This window comes from Acomys russatus, chromosome 7 (assembly GCF_903995435.1).
Source record: "Acomys russatus chromosome 7, mAcoRus1.1, whole genome shotgun sequence".
In the NCBI taxonomy this organism is placed as follows: Eukaryota; Metazoa; Chordata; class Mammalia; order Rodentia; family Muridae; genus Acomys; species Acomys russatus.
In genome coordinates this window covers 34,322,050-34,342,356 of record NC_067143.1, presented here as the reverse complement: position 1 = coordinate 34,342,356, position 20,307 = coordinate 34,322,050, and the positions used below count along the sequence as shown (strand labels likewise).

General features: G+C 46.1%; 1 protein-coding gene across 1 annotated transcript in view; it reads right to left on the bottom strand.

Moving 5' to 3' along the window:
• Fanci (FA complementation group I) overlaps positions 1-20,307 on the bottom strand; it is a 59,599-nt gene that overhangs the window by 169 nt on the left and 39,123 nt on the right. Inside the window, exons 21-37 of the mRNA XM_051148760.1 lie at positions 19,387-19,560; positions 19,192-19,313; positions 18,401-18,565; positions 16,817-16,996; positions 13,115-13,281; positions 11,741-11,820; positions 10,934-11,050; positions 8,084-8,135; positions 7,812-7,939; positions 7,652-7,720; positions 7,372-7,480; positions 7,031-7,218; positions 6,357-6,410; positions 6,218-6,277; positions 1,516-1,578; positions 698-793; positions 398-505 (exon numbers count right to left, since the gene is read on the bottom strand). Of these exons, the coding sequence (XP_051004717.1) occupies positions 398-505; positions 698-793; positions 1,516-1,578; positions 6,218-6,277; positions 6,357-6,410; positions 7,031-7,218; positions 7,372-7,480; positions 7,652-7,720; positions 7,812-7,939; positions 8,084-8,135; positions 10,934-11,050; positions 11,741-11,820; positions 13,115-13,281; positions 16,817-16,996; positions 18,401-18,565; positions 19,192-19,313; positions 19,387-19,560 (1,932 nt within the window). The remainder of the gene's footprint in view (positions 1-397; positions 506-697; positions 794-1,515; positions 1,579-6,217; positions 6,278-6,356; positions 6,411-7,030; positions 7,219-7,371; positions 7,481-7,651; positions 7,721-7,811; positions 7,940-8,083; positions 8,136-10,933; positions 11,051-11,740; positions 11,821-13,114; positions 13,282-16,816; positions 16,997-18,400; positions 18,566-19,191; positions 19,314-19,386; positions 19,561-20,307) is intronic.

The following is a 20,307-nucleotide window of genomic DNA, read 5'->3' as shown; positions in this document are numbered from 1 at the left end:
GCCTCCCCAGTGGTGATTTAGAACCCTCTGAGTACCCAACTCCTATTTTGGACAAGATGACAGGAGCCTCAAGTATCACAATTCTACATAAGGCCTTTCTGTGCTTAAATGCCAAGGAGACAGAGCTGGGAGAGATACACATTAGGGCTTGGAGTGCGATGAGCTAAAGGAAATGATCAAATCTTACATAAACTTCTCATTTTGACCATTTGTAGCTGTGACAAACCTATGATGAGACCCTGCCCAAGGCAACGGTGGATAACAGGAAGATTCAGAATGGGCCTGCCTTGAGCGGGTGTGAAAGCCAGCCAGAAAGTTGTAGAAGCAGGACCCCAGGGCAGGGTGGTTTGTCTAGAAATAAATACGGACCAAAGCATATACAGAAGTAGGCACTGACCTCTTCGTTTTCATCATTCCCATCCTCTCGGAGAACCATGTCTAGGATGTTGCCTTTGATCTTGAAGTCCCGAGAAGTACTTAGCTTCATGTGCTGCATCAGGTTTACCTGGCACAGACAGGCTTGTCAGGCATTTAGGACAGCTTACGATGCTTTCAGTGTGTACCCAGAAGACCCTTCAGTTCCATCAGAAACGGCAAACACTGATGACAGTTCACCCTTGACCTGTGCTGCCTGCCGCCTCGGCTTGCTAGACCCCTTCCAACAGGAAATGAGAGGGGTGGTGAAGAGTATATTTACCTTGGACTTTTTAGACAGCTGGATAAGAAATTTTTCATACTGCTCAATGGCAAAGACCAGGTTAGGGATCGGCTTGGTTTCACGAAGAACCTTGGCCTAAGGGCAAAGGAGGACACAAGACGTACATCTCAGGTACGATAGCTTTTAAATTTTTTTGTAGCATCTCTCAAACTTACATTATTAGAAGTGAAAATCCACTCTGGCACCTGCTGTATTTTTTTCTGATAGGCAACTGACTTTGCATTGCTGGGATTAGTCCCTGAAATGGGGATACTATATAGTGTTTCTGCACGTCACTCAGGCTATCTGCCTACTCTTCATCCCTGGGCTTCCAATACAATTGCGGGAGGCAACTTTGTAGCTGCGCGTTGAGACCCTCTGCCCGGTGTTTTACATTCTAGCCGGCTTTCTGGACATTCGTCTTATTTCCTTTAATGAACAAAGTAGCGAGGACCATCCTGTACTTAGGCCTTTCTAAAAGCAACTGAGGCCTGGTGTGGTGGCATACGCCTTTAATCCCAGCACTTGGGAGGCAGAGGCAGGTGGGTCTCTGTGAGTTTGAGGCCAGCCTGGTCTACAAAGTGAGTCCAGACAGCCAAGGCTACACAGAGAAACCCCATCTCAAAAAACAAAACAAAACAAAAAAGCAACTATCACGGCTGTTTTTCCTAAAATACAGGAACTCCTCCCCTTTCCTGCATTCACCATTTCTTAGATCCTTTCTGGAGCACCTTTTAAGCTTTTGCTTTTCCTAAAAACAATTTTAATGTCCAACAACTAAGGACCCATGGATCTGAATGGCTAGGTAAGAAGCTTACCATGATTGTGCCAACCGCAGCCTTCTCCTTTTCTGGGCACTTTGGGATGTTATTCCTCTTATTCTAAAACAGAAACATTGTCTCATTAAGATTCCTCTAGACCTAAAGCAGAAAAACTGTGATGCATTATACCCTTGGATGTCTGCCTCCTTGGGGCATGTATGATTTTGGAGGTACCATATAGAATTTGAGGGCAATATAATCATCACTGTATTAAGCTAGTACACAAACAGTTAAAATAGAACACTGTCAAGATAGCAGAACAGGCACTTTCCTGCTGGGAGCTGAAAAAGGCTCTACAGTTTACAGTCAGTCTTAGAGGTAATCTGCACAATATAGTCTCCATGCTTGCGAAGTGTGTCATTACACACTTCACGGGTTGTGTAGATTAGTGTGTAAAGCTGGACAAGAAGAACTGGTAGTGGTGTACACCTTTAGTCCTAACACTCTTAAGAGGTAGAGGCAAGTGGATCTCCTTGATTTTAAGGCCAGTCTGTTCCACATAATTGGGGGGGGGGGGGGCATGTGACAGACTGGCCTCAAAATCAAGGAGATCCACCTGCCTCTGGAGGACCAGCCTGTTGAACCAGCAATAGTAAGGCTCACTCACTCCCAGTTCTAGTGCACTTAGTCCTGCCCCACCCCCACCACCACCCTTGGGGTAGTCACGTAGCCAGTGGCCAGGTTTCAGGTTTCCTTATAAGGACATATCCAGCTAATACCTGGAATTCCTCTCCATGCAAATGAAGCACACACAGCCACCCCCAAAACCCTTACCTACAACCCCAAAGTTTATATCCCCACCCCCACCCCCATAAAGAGAGCTGTGTCACCGGAAGGGCTGTATCTAAGACCCACCCCCAACCCCTGCCTTCACACACACTGCCCGACTAGGATCCTGCTAACCCACCCTCCCCCAAGGCTAAGCTTCATTCCTTCAGGTCTAGCATCTAGATGATGAGAGGGGAAGAAGCCAGACCCTGCTCCAGATCAGCAGTGGTGAGCTCCAGGACAGCCAGAGGAAGCTGCACAGGAAACCCCTTCTGAAACAATAGCAACATCAAAATAACTAACAGAGCAGAAGAAAGTCAACACCTAAGTGAGGAAAGATGGGAAAAACCACAAAAATGAGAGCGAAACAGGAGCCTTCATCTCAAAAGAGAGGCCTCCATTTTAGTCTTCCAGCAAGGGAGCAAGCCAGAAAAGTGCTCTGCCAGCACAGAGAAGCTATTCTAGTGAAGCTATACAAGAGACAGGCGTGATCCTCATGCTATGCTCTGAAAGATCTGAGGCGCTGGAGGTTAAGCCAGGGAAAACAGGGTGAGGCTCCTATTAAGAAAGGGAAAGCAGCCATGGAGGGACTTCACCTGACCTTGTGGGATGTGACCTATCTTCTCCAAGGTTGAGAGCCAAGTAAACCCTGTGTACTGCCTACAGCTACTGACTAAACAGGACCAAAACTTACAGCTGGGAAAACAAAGGCACACATAGCTCTGAGCAGAACGCTAACGGGTTTGCAGCATTGCTTTTTACTGCTTTCCATAAAGGTCTAAGGCAAAGTGTACATGAAACTCATCTTTGTATGATTTTAGGAAACTATCAAGCAATAGCAGATGATTCTAGAGCAGGCGGCTGGCACTCCATGCACAAGCCATGGGACAGATCCACTACCTATTTGGAATAACTTTTCAAAAGGGAACATGGCCATGGACATTTACTTATATACTCTGGGTGTTTTTACAACAGCAGAGCTGAGTGAGCATGACAGGGCCCACAAAGCCTAAAATATTTACAGTTTTACCCTGTGTTACAGAAAACTTGCTGACTGCTGATGTAGGAATCAAAGTAGCTGGGTCAAGTCTCAGTCTGGCTTTCACTAGCTGGTCTGCTCTCAACCTCCCAAACATGAAGTATATTGAGGACAAAGGCTGGTGCATAAAAAGAACGTTAAGGGGTGAAGAAGGGCTCTCTAAGTGGCAGCTATCCTAAAATAAAAGGCTTGGAATGTAGTAAAGAAGGTTGGTTAAAAATATAGTCTGACAGCAGGACTTCTCCAGCTCCATCCTGGAACACCATTCTGCTCAGTAATGTTACTTTAAAATGTTCTTTAGTAGGTTTGAAAAGCAATATTTAGCATACCATTGGAACTCTCGGAACTTAAAAATGCTAGTAAAACAATATGAATCTCTTAAAACAGAGACATGTGAGGAGTTTCCTAGGATCTCCTGTTGGAGGCTTTCTCAGTCTCTACAGGATATTAATGAAATCTGTGTGGCTAGATGAACATCATATAAAAGTGATATGCTGGGGGGGGGTGCGCACACTTAATCCCAGGACTCTGGAGGCAGAGGCAGGTGGATCTTATGAGTCTGAGGCCAGCCTGGTCTACAAAGTGATTTCCAGGACAACCAAGGTTGTTAGAGAAAACCATGTATTGGAAAATAAATCAAAAAACAAAAAAGAGTGAGCCGGGCATGGCAGCACATACCTTTAATCCCAACACTGGAGAGGCAGAGGCAAGAGACTCTGAGTTCAAGGCCTTGTCTACAGAGCATCATCTACACAGTGAATTTCCAGGGCTACAAAGTGAGACCCTGTCTCAGCAGTGGGAGGAGCTGGATATGAGAGCATGCTTATAATCCCAGAATTTGAGCTGAGGTAGGCAGATCTTAAGTTCAAGGCTAGCCTGCACTACACAGGAAAACCATCTCAAAAGCAAAACTGGGGGGGTGGGGGGGGAAATGGGAGGAATTCAAAACCTCAGTTAAGGAGTGGAGGGATAGATCCTACAGATAGGACAGATTTGGAACAATGTTATCCACATGAGAATATACACAATCAAGTTACAGTCTGCAAGCATTTAAGAGAGAAAAGGACCAAGAGTAATTAGTGATGCTGAGTATGACCGTACACTCCTGTAATCCCCAGGCACATACAACAGGAAGATCAGGAGTTCAAAGCCAGCCTGGGCTATACCATACATGCAGGCAAATGTTTATGCATAAAAATAAAAGATCTCCACTCCCTGAGAATCTATACTTAGAAAGAGGGTCTGGACAAATGATCCAGCAAGCCCATGCTCTAGCTCTTCGAGGTGCTGTGGCCCTCGCACTACTCCGGCACCCGATCCCAGCCCTCCCGTGTGTTGGTTGCTGTTACTCACACTGAAGAAAGGACTAATGCATGGACTTGCAGGCACCCAGAAATGAACCAAAGCTGCCTTGTTCCTTCTGAACTCCAAATACAAGCATATCAAATGCGTCCTATCTCTAAAAGCGGATTCTTGTTGCGCTGGCTACTTCTTATGTCAACTTGACACACGAACTAGAGTCATCTGAAAGCAGGGAACCTTAATTGAGAAAATGCCTCCGGAAATCCCAGCTGTAGGGCATTTTTCTCAATTAGTAATTGATGTGGGAGGGGCCAGCCTATTGAGGATGGTGCCATCCCGAGGCTGGTGATCCTGGATTCTGTAAGAAAGCAGGCTGAGCAAGCCATGTGAGACAAGCCAGTAAGCAGCAGTTTTCCATGGCCGCTGCATCAGCTCCTGGCCCCAGGTTCCTGCCCTGATGTCCTCCAGTGAAGGACTGAGCTGGAAGTGGGAGCTGCACACACTCTTTCCTCTACAGCTTGCGTCTTGGTCATGGTGTTTTAATGTAGCAATAGAAACCCTGACTGAGACACATTGTACATCAAGATCTGTCAAGCTCTCAAGTTTTGGTTTGTTCATTGGGCACCTCTGGTTTATCACACATAGGGGAGACTTTTGTTTATTTCTCTGTATAGCCTGGGCTGTCCTGGACTTACTTTGTAGACCAGGCTGGCCTTGAACTCACAACAATCTGCCTGCATCTGCCTTGTGTGGGCCACTGCATCTGGCTCTAGGGAAAATTTTATATACACTTAGCCCAGGTACCCAAGCTCCTGGGACATGCAGTGTTGCTCTTTTTTTTTTTTTTTTTTTAAAGACAGAGTTTCTCAGCTGGGCGGTGGTGGTGCACGCCTTTAGTCCCAACACTCGGGAGGCAGAGGCAGGTGGATCGCTGTGAGTTCGAGGCCAGCCTGGTCTACAAAGGGAGTCCAGGACAGCCAAGGCTACACAGAGAAACCCTGTCTTGAAAAACCAAAAAAAAAAAAAAAGAGAGACTTTCTCTATGCAGCCCTGGCTGTCCTGGAACTCACTCTGTAGACCAGCCTGGCCTCCAACTTGCAGAGATCTTCCTGCCTCTGTCTCCCAAGTACTAGATTAAAGGCCACTACCAACCGGCCTTTTTCTTTTTTAGAGACTGATTTTTAAATTATTATTTTAAATATTCTCATATTCCCTCTTCCAACGAAGTCAGAATCAGAAGCACTGACTCTCGGGCAGGAGAAATGGCTCAGTGGTTAAGAGAACTGACTGCTCTTCCAGAGGACCTAGCAACCACATGGCTGCTCACAACTGTCTGCAACTCTAAGGTATAAAATCTTCACACATATATACATGCAAACAAAACACAAAAGCACATAAAATAAAGATAAACAATTAAAAAAAAAAAAAAAAAGAAGAAGAAGTACTGACTGGGAGCTGGAGTCACAGGCAGTTGTGAGGCATCTGATGTGGGTGCTGGAAACCCAACTTGGGTCCCACTAACTCATCTCTCCAGCCCCCCACTAATCTCTTGTTTGAAGATTATTTTGGTTCTGTCTCTAGATCACTTACTTGTACGTAAGAAATGAAAGAGTAGCACACAGGAGTCAGATGAGAGCCGGACAGCTTCACCTACAGCAAAGGAGAAAGTGGTGACTAACTGCAGCAGTGAGATACCACCCCATCCTAGAGGAAGCAGGTTTCAACTCACCAGCTTCTCTACTGTGTTTGGAATTCCTCTGGAGCTCTGACATACCTGGAGATACTAACAAAAAATTCCTAGATTTATCCATTAGGATAATGGATCACGTCCCATTGCTCGTACTACAGAGGAAGACACAGCACAGCACAGCAAGGCACAGCCTCCCTCCCCTTGTGCTCTGAGCACGTCAGTGTCCCAGGTAAGAGGCAACGACAGGTCTGTGTCATACCAGCTCAGGGCTTTAAGACTCCTTCAGACGGAGCCCTTGCATCTAGGAAATAAATCCATCCTAAGTGCCATTTGTCCTTTTAAGAAGCCAGTGAAGAGGACAGGCTCTTAGTCTGCACCAGTGGCCGCAGCAGGCAACTGGAGATGCACACTGCAGAGATGAGCACAGGCTGTGCCTAGCTGCCTAGACCAGATCACTCCCGTCCTGTTCCCAGTTCTCTGAGGACCACAAGTGTGTATGTGTAGGAAGAGCTTTCCATTCTCCCTCCGAGGTGAAATGCGCCAGCCAAGCAGAGCTGACTTAGAGCATGCCAACAAATATTTCCCCCTGACTTGCGGAGAGCCCTAACTCCTGATCAACTGAAAGCAAAACGGTGACGGTGACATGGGAAGAGCGGTGTGCTAGCGGGAACAGAAGGTGGGGTGAGACCTGATTATCTTCTTAAAAAACTCACGTATTTGACAAACGCTGTTAGGGTGCTGTATATTTTGGACAGGTCCTTTAATAAGGTGTCTACACAGCTGCCCGACGGCAGGGCTGTCTGCACTAGTTCATGGAAGAAAGTAACCAGTGTTCCCAGCTGCATGATGACAGCTTTCTCAATGAGAAGATGTGATGGGACCGCCTGAGAAGAGGCATCTTCTGAAGAGAAATGAAATTGATGCAGCTCAGTTTTATTTCTAGTGAACAGTGAGAGAGAATGAAAGCAAACCACCGGGGAACACGTGGTCAAGACCTGCACGCAGTGGCTCGTGCTAGAGTTCTGGTGGACTCTGCCAGCATTACAATCCCTACCTGGAGTGACTTCATCTGACGGAGTTTCTTGGCTTGCTGAACCCTTAATCTTGGTAATTAACCAGTCCACTTCTTCTAGGACTTTCTCAGCCTGGCTCAGAACAAGTAACTGTGCAAAGAAAAGAATAGGTGGCCCAGTTCACATTGCCGGGGCAATAACAAGCATCGCTTCTACAGGGACCTTACCAGCCTGAGGACAAAAGCCACTGTACCAGGCCCTGCAGGCCCTATGTGGAAGGAATGGCAAGGCCTGTTCCCCATGGGCTACATCAACACTTACGCAGACAGTGGGGGCAGCCGTCCTCACGGTCACCATTGCGAAGTGGTCTGTCTTCTCTATCTCTACATCCTGGAAAGGAAGAGGTAAGGCCTGAGGCCGGCAGGCCCTTCCCCTGGCCTCACTCCCCACATAGGATGCCATGCTATACTTGCTGCGCTACCTGGTCTATGTCTCCCAGCTGCCCATGGATATCCTGGGACAAGTCACGGAGCAGGGTGACAGGACTCTTGTATAAGACATGCAGGTTGAAGAACAGGTTCATCAGACTCTTGCAGAATGAGGCATCCTCTAGGAGCGGGGGAGGAAGGAAAGTTTTACTCTCACCGTGGTGCAGCTTGGACGCTGGCGACGGTGTAAAGGAACTCCCTCCCTAACAGACTTTGGTGCTGGTGGTTCTGTATAAAGCCTTCAGGAAGGGAGGTGGGCACTCACCCCGGCTGTATTCCTTGCAAATCTTAGACGTCCAGGATAACATCTGCACAAACTAAACAAAAGATGTTCAGTTGTTAAAGAAAAAGGGGCTGGGTACGGTGGCACTTGGGAGGTAGAAACAGGCAGATCTCTGTGAGTTGGAGGCCAGCCTGATCTACATAGTGGGTTCTAGATCAGCCAGGGACTCAAAGTCAGACTCTCTTAAAACAAAAACAAAAACCTTTCAAGGCTTAAGCAAATCACCTACCAAAATCTGTGCCTGGACTTTACTATGTACGAGGAGCATAAAGAGGAGCCCAGGTGACGAGAAGCGTGGACACGTCTCAGAGCACATGGCTGAACACTCACCGTCTGTGTCACTATGGACTGCATGTGCTGACCTCTGGATCTGAGTTCTCATCCCTGAGCTTCCGCTGCTGCCACCATGGTGGTCTGGGGCTACATGTCCTATGTGGTGATACTTCAGGTATTTTAAAGGCCATTTGCCTAACAGAGTGGAGTGGAAAAAAATCCTGGCCATAAGGACATAGAGGTGAAGGGGGAGGGAAGGAAAGGAGGAAGAAATATATGCATACATGTGCACGTACACACACACACAACACACACACACAGTCTTCTTAGGTGAAGGAGACCTGAGATTTTGGGGTAACAGGCTTGCAAGCACAAAGGCATGGAGATGCAGTGACAGTTAAGTACAGATGACTAAAGATTTAGTTTTGGTTTGCTGGAGGGAAAAGGTCAATTATAAAGCTAATAAGTAAAAGACCAATAAGTCGATAACTAAAGGTCTCTGTGAACTGATATTAAAAGAGCTCCAGGACCCCGTGTCAATGAAGTAGCTAGGACACAGAAGTGCTCTATTGTGGTGAGAGTGGAGGATCTGGGGCAAGAATCTATGTTTGAATCTGCTTCCACAGGAAACTCTTGAAAGACCCAGACAAGATGAAGTGTTTGCTAATTTAAGAACGCATGGAGGGGATGAGGACGGGAGGGTAGACACACAATAACACAACAAAACAAGCTTGACAGGAGCTGGGGCTGTGGCGCACTGAAGAGGGCTTGTGATGCATGCCCGTAAGACTAGCCCTTGGGGGACAGAGGCAGAAGGAGCAGAAGCTCAAGGTCACACGTCCTACTTTGGTCTCTATTGCTGTGGAAAACATCCAGCCTGAAAGTAACTTGAGGAGAAGTCCTTTGTTTGTTTGTTTCTTTGTTGTCTAACAGCTCGAGGTCCATCACTGAGGGAAGTCAGGGCAGGAACACAAGGCCCATGGAGAAGCACTGCTCCCAGGCTTGGTCCCCATGGAGAAGCACTGCTCCCTGCCTTGGTCCCCATGGCTATGCTCCACCGGCTTCCTTATAGAACCCAGGGGTGGCTGGGGCTCACACACATCAATCATTAACAAGAAAATGCCCACAGACCAGCCCTCAGGCAACCTGACAAAAGTGATCCCTCACTGCGTCTTCTTCCCAGATGACTCTAGTTTGTGTCAAGTTAAGAAACTAATCAGCACAGTTACCCTTAACTACATAGCAAATTCAAAGCCAGACTGGGCTACACGACACCCTGTCTCAAAACCAAGCAAACAAAACATACACACAAAAAATTAGACACTTAACCTGAAGTTAAATGGGAAAGGTCGTGGTGAAAAGCAAATAATTTTCATTTAGTTTTCCCAAAATTCATCTATTTTTTTCTCAAATTTCCCCAACCACACAACACCATCTCTTTCCCAGTTCTTGTTTCTTCTCTATAGCAAAAGCAGCAGTATAAATGAATGAGGCTGTGTCAGCATGGGGACCGGAGCCAGGATGGGGTCAGGGAAAGCTGGACTCAGGACATTAGGAGCCGTCCTCCAATGGTCAAACACCCTACTGCCACAGGTGTCAGCCTCTCAGGGCCCACATGAGGAGCCTCGCCTCCCTAGGGCTTCGACAGGACAGGGGTAGCTATGAGAGGGTTGCTAGCTCCCAGGATACCCTTTAGCATCCTATGGAGATACTACTGTTGAACTGAACAGACCTACCAAAATGGCCCTTCTCCCATTCTTTTTATGTGTGAAAGCTCAAATGATAATCTAAATAGATGTACACACACCTACACATATATGCATACAATCCATCTCTGCAGCTATTTCTACTTTGGGACTGTGGTCATACTCGCTGACTTACCATTTGTTAAGGTCTCCTCAAACTTCATTTTCCCTACAACATCTAGTTCAGCCACTGTTATAATTAAAGCTCTGTCATTTCAGAAAAAGCAAAAACATCAATAAGTACAAGACTGGAGAAGAACCACTACGGAAAAGCCAACGTCACCTTTAAAAACCTGTCTGCTATAAACAATGTTTATAGTCGACCAAACCAACAAAACCGGTGTGTTCCTGACTGTATGTGCCTGCAAATGCTCTGACAGAAACACTGTAGAGGCCGGGCAGTGGTAGTGCAAGCCTTTAATCCCAGCAGAGGCAGGCAGATCTCAGTGAGTTCGAGGCCAGCCAGAGCTACAAAGTGAAAAATCTGTCTCAAAAAACAAAACAAGCACTATATAGGAAAACACATATCTTACAGCTCCTTCAAAACGATATTCAGATAGATCTTTTCGTTTGAATCTTTGAAATAGGCTGGCCCACACTTGTTATGTAGCTCTGTATGTTATGTGGCTCTGAGCTTCTGGTCTCCACGGCTTACAGGCACGCCCCACCACACCCAGTGTATGTGGTGCTGGGGACCAAACGCAGGGCCTTGTACAACATGGTAAGCACATCCCAGACCTACAGACACTTCCATGATGACACACTTCTTGCCTTCCGAGGCGTGGGGAATGAGATGAGTGGGTGCTGTGGTTACCTGAGGAGAGCCGGGCTCCAGCAGCCTGGACAAGGAGGAGAGAATCGTGACGAGCAGGAGGGCCTCTTTGCTGTTAAAGTCTTCCTCTTCACTGCTCAGCAAATTCAACAAGGACCTCTGCAGAAGGAACGGAGGGACATGCTTGCCTCAGTGAAGAGGCACCATGGTTCATGGCCGGGGCGGGACAAATTCCAAGCTATGTAATTCTAAGAGGATGAAATCTGAAAAGCCCTGGGTTGAACAGCAGTTTTCTGTTTCAACTATGAAAACCGGAGTGGTTTCTAGTCGCACTCCCTGTGACACACACGAGGGACAAGCTGCAGGTGTTGTAGCCACTGACATGAGGCTCTGCTCCCGTGATGCCTGGGCCCTAATCTGAGGAGCCAGTTGGCAGTCTTCTGACTACAGCGGAGCTCCCTGCAGGAGCGTTTCGCCTCTTTCTGTTCCTGCTCTAAGTGTTCTGGCAACTTGTCTTGGGACGTAGTAGGGATGTTAACCATTATTTGCTAAAGAAATCCTTGCACATGGGACATACTGATGCTCTAACAATTACTAGTGAGAAACTTAATAGGCTTCACTTTTCCAATCCATGTATCTGTTAGGCAAGGCCAAATTATACAGTACAATCAAACCCAGAAAGCCTGCCCTGAGAACTGGCTTCCTCTTTGTCACCTTGAAGGACAGTGACCAGAGGACATCAACTCTGCCTGCTGGATCCTCACTAGGCTCCTTCCACTCGCAGAGCAGCCCCACTTCCTGTCTGACTCCTCTCTGCACTTTGCACAGTGGCCTCCCAAGGCTTCTCACCTGAAATTGCCGGATCTGGAACGAAGCTCTCTGAGTGACAGTGACAGCCACTTCCTCTCCCTCTTCTGTGCCCATGACATCTGGAAATGGAAACAATCTTATTTTCTTTCAAACTGACTTTTGTTGTTGTTTTTGTTTTTTCCTTTTTTGAGACAGGTCAAACTAAACCCAATCCAGCCTGAAACTTCCCATGTAGCCCTGAATCTGCAATCCCCGTCTTAGCTTCCTGAATGCCAAGTAACAGGCCTGCACCACCATACTCAGTTCTTTTTTGACCCCCTATACACCCTAATGTTGGTTCTAGGGAGTGAAACCAGTCCTCATCCATGCTAGGCAGCACTCTAGCACTAAACTGGCGTCTGAGCCTTTCTTACTTAAAGATCTTTTCCCTTTATTTCTATTGTATGTGTACCATGTTTAAACTGCATGTATGTCTGTGCACATGCATGCAGTGTCCACCTAACTATAGGGGGTGTCAGATCCCCTTGGAACTGGAATTACAGATGGATGTGAGGTACCATGAGGGTACTGGGAACCAAACCTAGCTCCTCTGGAAAAGCAGCAAGTGTTTTTGACCACTAAGCCCTCTCTCCAGGCCAGGCACTTTTTTGTTTTGTTTTTAATTAAAAAATAAATAAATAAAAATAAATTTTTGGTAGGGTCTCACTTTATAACCTTTACCACTCTTGAAATTGCTATGTAACCTAGTTTGTCCTCAAATTTGTGGCACTCTTCTTACCTTTCCTCATCAAATGCTGGTTTACCACCACACCTCAACTAATACTTAAAATTATATTATTTTGAGACAAGGTCTCATAGTCCAGGTACTCACTGTGTGCCAAGTCTGGCTTTAAACTTGTAATCCTGACTCAGTTTCGTAAGTGTGGGGATTACAGATTTGAGCCATCATGTCTGGGAATAGCTAAAATTTTAGAAGGTCCCCCACCCCCCCAAAAAAGTCTAGAGGCTTGACATAAATGTGTATTTGTTTTCTTTTTCTTTTCCTTTCCTTTCTTTCTTTTTTTTTGAGGGTTGGCAGGGGTTGAGACAGGGTCTATTATGTTGTCCTGGCTATCCTAAAACTCACTTTGTAGACCAGGCTGGCCTCACAGCGATCCATCTGCCTCTGCCTCCCGAGTGCTGGGATTAAAGGCATGCGCCACTACTGCCTGGCTTTAAATTTTACTTAATGCTGTATTCCTCTTCCAGTCACTATTTGTGGTTAAATGCAATGTGTTGAGTGCCAATCCTGAATCCACTAGATGTCACTCCTTAGCAGCATTGGGGCTCTCCTCGGCGTCCTTGGGTAGGGGAACAAGGGGTCTGGTCACAGAGAGACCCAGAGCAAGCTATTTAGGACATTGTAGTGCCTACCCAGAGCCTTGAGGAACTGCTGCATCTTGGGCTGATAGAACTGTTGCATCGCGCTGAACGTCTTCTGTAAACCCTCCAGGCACAGCAGGGAGATGCTCTTCCCTTTCTCTTTCTTCCCCGACTCTTCCACCGAGGTCGGAATTGACGTGTATCTCCATAGCAAGACCCTAAGGTGCGGGAAAGGTTTGTTTGTCAACATAGACCTTTGATGTCAATCTATATATAGTCAATTTTATCCCATGTTAACGAAGGTTCTGTGAAGTTCTAGAAACTCACCCATGTGGAACTACCCGCAATGAAGGTGTTTCTGTACTTCCTTGATAGTCAACTCTCCTCCCTCGATTCATAAGCAACTACTAGTCTCATTTCTGTTCTCACAAATGCCTGTTTGAAGTTACCATATGTAGTGCTGCCATTGAGTATAAGGCTAGAACTGTTGGGGTCCCCTGCCCCAGCACGTCTGTCAGATTTACCTCTTGCTGCAAATATTAGTAGATGGTGTCCCTTTGTCTTTTGTTAAACGGGGTCTCATTACCCAGGCTTGTCTTTTAATTTTTCTTTTTTTTTCTTTTTAAATTGTATGTGTATGAACGCTTTGCCAGATTGCATGTCTGTGGACCATGTGTGCACAATGCCCACAGAAGATGTCAGATCCCCTGTGACTGAGTTATGGTCAGTTTTGAGGTACTGTGTGGGTACGGGGCATAGAACCGGGTCGTCTGGAAGAGCAGCCTTAACCTCAGCGCCATCTCCAGCGCTGCTCAGGCTTGTCTTACACTTGCTGTACAGCTGAGAGTGAGTTTGAACCTCTGACCCTCCTAGTGCTGGGTTACAGGCTTGTGCCGCCACAGCTGGCCTTATGGACTGCTGGAGATCAAATCCAGGACCTCACGCATGCGGGACAAGCTTTCTTAACCGAGCTACATCCCAACCCCTATTCTGTTTCTATAGCTGAGTAATATTCAATCCATTGTAGGGATGCAAAAGTCTATCCATTCACCTTTTCTTTAAAATTAAAAAAAAAAAAAAAAAATACACGGGATATGTATGTGGGAGGTATGTGGTGGTGTACCAGTTGAATGCCAGGAAGGCCAGAAGAGGGCACTGGGTCTCCTGGAACTGGAGTCAACAGGCAGCTGTGAGCAACTCAACATAGGTGCTGGGAACCACACTCCAGGGCTCTGCAGAGCCACCAGTGCTCATAACTGCAGAGCCTAGGTCCCCGCCTACCTTTTTTTTTTTTTTTGGTTTTTTGAGACAGAGTTTCTCTGTGTAGCCTTGGCCATCCTGGACTCACTTTGTAGACCAGGCTGGCCTCGAACTCACAGCAATCCTCCTGCCTCTGCCTCCCGAGTGGTGGGATTAAAGGCGTGTGCCACCACACCGCCTACCTTTTTTACTTCACGTTAGCAGTGTTTTAATTTTATCATATCCTTCTCCCCTTTGTGCATTTACATGCTCTTTTTATATGTTTTCTTCACTATTGGGTACTTTTTTTTTTTCTCTTTTCCTGACCCCTGTCCCTTTGACGAGGTGTCTCCTTCCCCTCATGTGTATATGCCAAAAAACCAAAAACAACAAAAAACCCCCACAAAAACAACAACAACAAAAAGCCCACTCTTTTCTGTTATTTATTTATTTATTCCTTTTCTTAAGTTTACCTCATCTTGTTTGGACTTTCTCATTACTGGGCAGTCATTTATTATTTATATATTATTCACCCCTACCTTTCCCTAATTCCTTGTTCTTTCCCCCTTTCTATGTCTTCTCTTCTTACCTTGCTTCCTTTTTAAAAACCTTCCTTCTCTATTTCCCCCTCTCCTCTTCCTTCTCTCTCAATCACTAGTCTATATTTGCCATATATAATTTTTAACTCGGTAGCACATCCTACGTTAGTTTTTTGCCACTTGCTGGTCTATGGTCTCTGGTTACATGAGTGAACGGGCTTCAATGGATTTTAAGTGTATTTCTTTCTCTCCTATGTTTCAATGTTGTTGATGCTGGAACCACTTGTTTTCTCCTCTTTGAACAGAGGTGGAGACAGCTGCTTGAGGTGGGTACTGAGATCTGAACTTGGGTTCTCTGCAAGAACAGTACATGCCCTTTAGACTGCTGGGTCCCTACACCAACCCTTTAAAAAGATTTATTTCTTTTAAATATTATATGTATGAGTGTTTTGCCTGAATGTGTGCACATGTACCATGTGTGCTTGGTGCCTGGTGCCTGTGGAGACCAGGAGGAGTTGGGTAGCCTGGAACTGGAGATACTGATGGTTGTGAGGCATCATGTTGATGCAAGCAACTGAACTTAGGTCCTTGGCCAGAGCAGCAAATGAGCCTTCTCTCTCCCTCATTCTTTTCCTTTTTGAACGAGGACCACACACTATAGCTTAGGCTGGCTTGAAATCCATTATGCAGCCCAGGTTGGCCTCAGATTTTTGGTAATCATATTTCAGCCTTCTAAGTACCAAGATTACAGGTGTGAGCCACTACATACAGTCTGAAACTTTTCCCCCTTCCAAGACAAGGTTTCTCTGTGTAGCCCTGGCTGTCCTGATCTTGCTTTGTAGACCAGGCTGGCCTCAAACTCAAGAAATCGGCCTGCCTCTGCCTCCCTAAGTGCTGGGATTACAGTTGTGCACCACTGCGCCCAGCCACAGTCCTAAACTTATCTTTTAAAACATTTGCTTTGTGGTGTGTATGTGTATTTGTATGTATGTATGTATGTATGTATGTGTGTGTATGTGTGTGTGTATGTATGTGTATGTGTGTATGTGTGTGTATGTGTATTTGTATGTATGTATGTATGTATGTATGTATGTATGTGTGTGTGTATGCATATGAACATGCATTGTACCAGTGCTTGTGTGTGGAAATAGGAGGACAACTTGAAGGAATTGTTCCAGGGAACAAGCTCATGTCTTTAGGTTTGGTGACAAGTGACTTTACCCACTGTGCTACCTAGTCAGCCCCTAAACTTTGTAATTGTATAAATTATTAATTATGATTATTATTATTGAAGGGACTGCCTGACCATGGTGAACATGGCACTGGCAGGGCTTCTGGAAGGCATTCCCTCTGCCTTGCTAAAAACTGTTAGATTCCATTCCTAAAGCTGGCCTCTAAGGTCTATTCCCTTATTTGGCCACTTCCTCCCCCTGAGGCTGAGTACCAAGGGCCCTTTAGTATACTCTGATCAAAGAACTGTGTGCTCATGAAAAGAATAGTTGGGAGCTGGTGCTGAGTGTTCTACAGCTGCCAGCTCAGTCAAGATGGATGAGTGTAAGTGTCTTCTGGGTTCAGAAAAGGACATTCGCTCCCTGTGCTGTGAACCACCTGGTAAAGGTGTGAGGGTCTGAACTCTACAAGAACAGTACACACTCTTAACTGCTGAGTCGTCTCTTCCTGGGCTATTTATTTATTATATTCACTCGCTATTAAGCATTTTTAACCTGTTGTCAGGTTACATTTAGGATGGCCATGCTTACTTTATGCACAATGCAATCACTACGTGATAGTATCCTTTTCCTTCCTGGGAGGGTAGTAAGATTTTATATGAGACAAAGAACCCACACAGAACAATGAGAAGACTGCCTGTGAAACTACTCTCCTAACACATGCCCAGAGGTCCCATCGGCAATCTCCTCTTGGAGAACTGACAACACACAAGCTAGCAAGCAGCCTGAGGGGGAGAGTGGCTTACCGAGTTATGTCACAGAGGTTCTGGAAGATCTTGTCTGGATTCTGGCCGTCAGGACCACTCATGTGTCCTCTCCGTGTAAGCTGCTGTACCTTCTGCAGAGCTACGTTCACTGCATAGTGCATAAACTCGCTGCTGGACCGCAGCACAGACAGGCTTTCTTCGTGACTCTGGATGCTATCTCTAGAAAGAGGGTAAGAACAGAAGGAAGGTGCTGAGCCTGTGGTGTGGTCTGTAAACCCAGACACCGGGAGGTTGAAACAGGAGGATCACAAGTTCCAGGCCTGACTAGGCAACTGAGCATGACCCTGTCCAAAAGAAAAAAAAAACATGGGGATGGGGATACAGCTGAGTGGTGGGGGCCTGCCCACCACACTCAAGGCTTGTGTTCAATCCCCAGGGCTACATACAGGGGGTAGAGCTGAGTGGTGGGGGCCTGCCCACCACACTCAAGGCTTGTGTTCAATCCCCAGGACCACATACAAGTTGGGGGTAGAGACTTCCCTCCTCCTGCTAGGGTCTGAAATTAGGCTTTCTAGAGCCTTCAGGACAGCAGCACCCAGCAAGCTTTGAATGGGAGACTCTGCAGACAGCACAGCCTGAGTCACTGCCGCAGTTGCTCTCATTCTGCCTGCTGTTGCCTCGGTTCCTTCCTCTCCCCATAATCCCTCAACTTTAATTAAATCAAAGCATCGGCCTTAGTCTTTTTTTTTTGTTTGTTTTTTTGTTTTTTTGTTTTTTTGAGACAGGGTTTCTCTGTGTAGCCTTGGCTGTCCTAGACTTGCTTTGTAGACCAGGCTGGCCTCGAACTCACAGTGATCCGCCTGCCTCTGCCTTCCAAGTGCTGGGATTAAAGGCGTGCGCCACTACGCCTGGCTCACATTGGCCTTAGTCTTTTGTTTTTAATTTATTATGTATACAGTGTTTTGCCTGCATGTACACCTGCACACCAGATCTCATCATAGACGGTTGTAAGCCACCATGTGGTTTCTGGGAATCGAACTCAGGACTTTTGGAAGAACAGCCATTGTTCTTAACCTCTGAGCCATCTCTCCAGCCAGGTCTTTTAGATTTCTGATTGTCCCATTACTACTTAGTTCACTTTTCTCCTTTCATCCCCTTTCAGCCTTTGTGGAAAAGCTACTTAAGATTTTCTTATAAAACTAGAATTCATCCTTCTTATTCATTAGTCCATGGCTTCTCATTTGCTTTAATAATTTTGAGGTACAGTCAGGCATGGTGGTGCACGCCTTTAAGCCCAGCCTTTGGGAGGCAGAGGCAGGCAGGTCTCTGTGAGTTCAAGGACAGCCTGGTCTATAAAGACCAGGACAGCCAAGGCTACACAGAGAAATCCTGTCTTAAGAAAACAAAACAAAAGCAGAAACAACAACAATAAATAATAATAATTTTTAGGTACACTCTCCTTTAAAATGCCTACCTTGGGTTATGCAACTTTCATGCTAAGAAAATTACAACCTCCTAACTTATTTCCTATTGTATATATAATACAGCAAGAATCGTGAATGGAAGCCAGGCAACATAGAAGACTGGGCACACGTCCTCTCTACTGACACAGGTACATCTTACCTGAAAAGAGCAGTGAGAAGATCAGATACAAATTTCATGGACAAGAGGCTATCGTGGGCCTTACTGGCCATTTTAGTTTTGCCTTTACCAGCCTTTTCAGTTAGGATGTCAGAGAACTTCTTGTAACACATAAACAGGCTCAGGATCTCCTCAGACTTACTCTTGCTGCGGAAAAGGAAGGAGAGCAAAGACAAGATCAGTCCCTCATGGTTTGGTGTCACAGACAGTAAGGAGACCATAACACATCTTCAAATGTCCTAGTCCAGACGCAGCACTGCAAGATAACGGGCCCTCATTAGCCTAGTGCTCCCAAGTCACAGCGATCTCTGTGAGCCTTTGTTTCTTTTCCCTCATTGGCTGCAGCTTAAGAAGACCACGGAAACCCAGCACTACCATTAATACAGTTTTACATTAGTCAGTAGTACTTGAGACCAGGGTCTGGGAACGCTGAGTAAATGAGAGTGTGCAGGGAGACAAAATTCACGGCCGGGCGGGCAGAACATAGTTTGGACTTATAGGAGATAGTGTTAGCTGGGTGTGGTAGCACATGCCTTTAATCCCAGCACTTGAGAGGCAGAGGCAGGTGGATTGCTGAGAGTTCAAGGCCAGCTTGGTCAACATGGAGAGTTCTAGGCCGGCCAGGGATATGTAATGAGACCCTGTCTCAAAAAAAACCAAAAGAAAGAGAAAAAGACATAATGTTATTGTCTTTGGTCTTTTTTGTATCTAACATAATGCTAAAGAAAACCAGCAAAGAATAAAACTCTATGAAAGGTCACAGTCATCCTTACCTGAAATTACTTATGGAGAAATTATATTCTATGAGGACTTCACACACTCCCATGATGAGACATGCACAGATATTATTCTTGATGCCGACATTAGTGCTCTGAGAAAAATCTGCTGATTTGTCCTAAGAGACAAATACAAATGAACACGCTACTAAAGCCCCCATTGGCCCTTATATCTGCGGACTTAGCAGTTACCAGCTCAAAGTCTTCTAGCCCACTCTTAATCATCCTGACAGTGATAGACTCCAGCATGTCATCCAGCTCGTGGTACAACTCCTCCTCCTCCTCTCCCTCATCTCCCTGGTGCAGGGGGATCACTCGGCTCTTATACCAGGCCAAGCAGTGCTGAATGCAGGACAGCAGATGATCCTGCAGAAGAAAACAAATCATGATAACGTATCAAGCTGGTATGAGGCTCATGTTGATTGCTGGCGCCACACAGCAGGCCCATCTGAGTGAGCAAAGCTAGAAAGTGAGCTAACGGAGGCATTTCTTAACACCGGCCCCATGAAGAGCTAACACTTCAGACTGAACTGCACATGTGCTCCCCTGGTGGATATCAACGTTGGTAGGGCTCCTCTATCAAGTTAAATGGCCTCCAGCTCCCAAGCCCTGAAAGTCAGTCTAAAGACAGAGGCTTATGCTGAGGGAATCTTTGGGACTAAACACAGCACCTTAGGTCGAAGCTCGGACCATCTCATGGTACTAATGAAGGCCAACAGGACAGCGCATCCTCTTCCAGGCCTTGCCCTGTAGAGTCAGTTTTCTTAACAAATGATATTTTATTATGAACTCACTAACAGTGTACCTCCCTTACAGCCTGACTAACCCAAACAATAGGAAAAGGAGATTAAAGAACACAATAATGAAACCTTAAGGATATCAGTTCCAAGGAACAATTCTCCTGGCATAGTCAGCAGGCCCTCAGCAAACCTACAATTCAACCAAGGTTGCTGCTGGAAACCTGGAACAGCAGCCAAGGCCCAGAGCCACAGCCAGATCCCAAAGCCTTGAAACTTTCCCTGGAGTGGTTCTCTCTAGGAGCGTCTCTCGAAGTGTTGATGAACAGTCAAAACAATCCCAAGTCCTCTCTAAAGCTTCCTGTTTTGGGCTCGT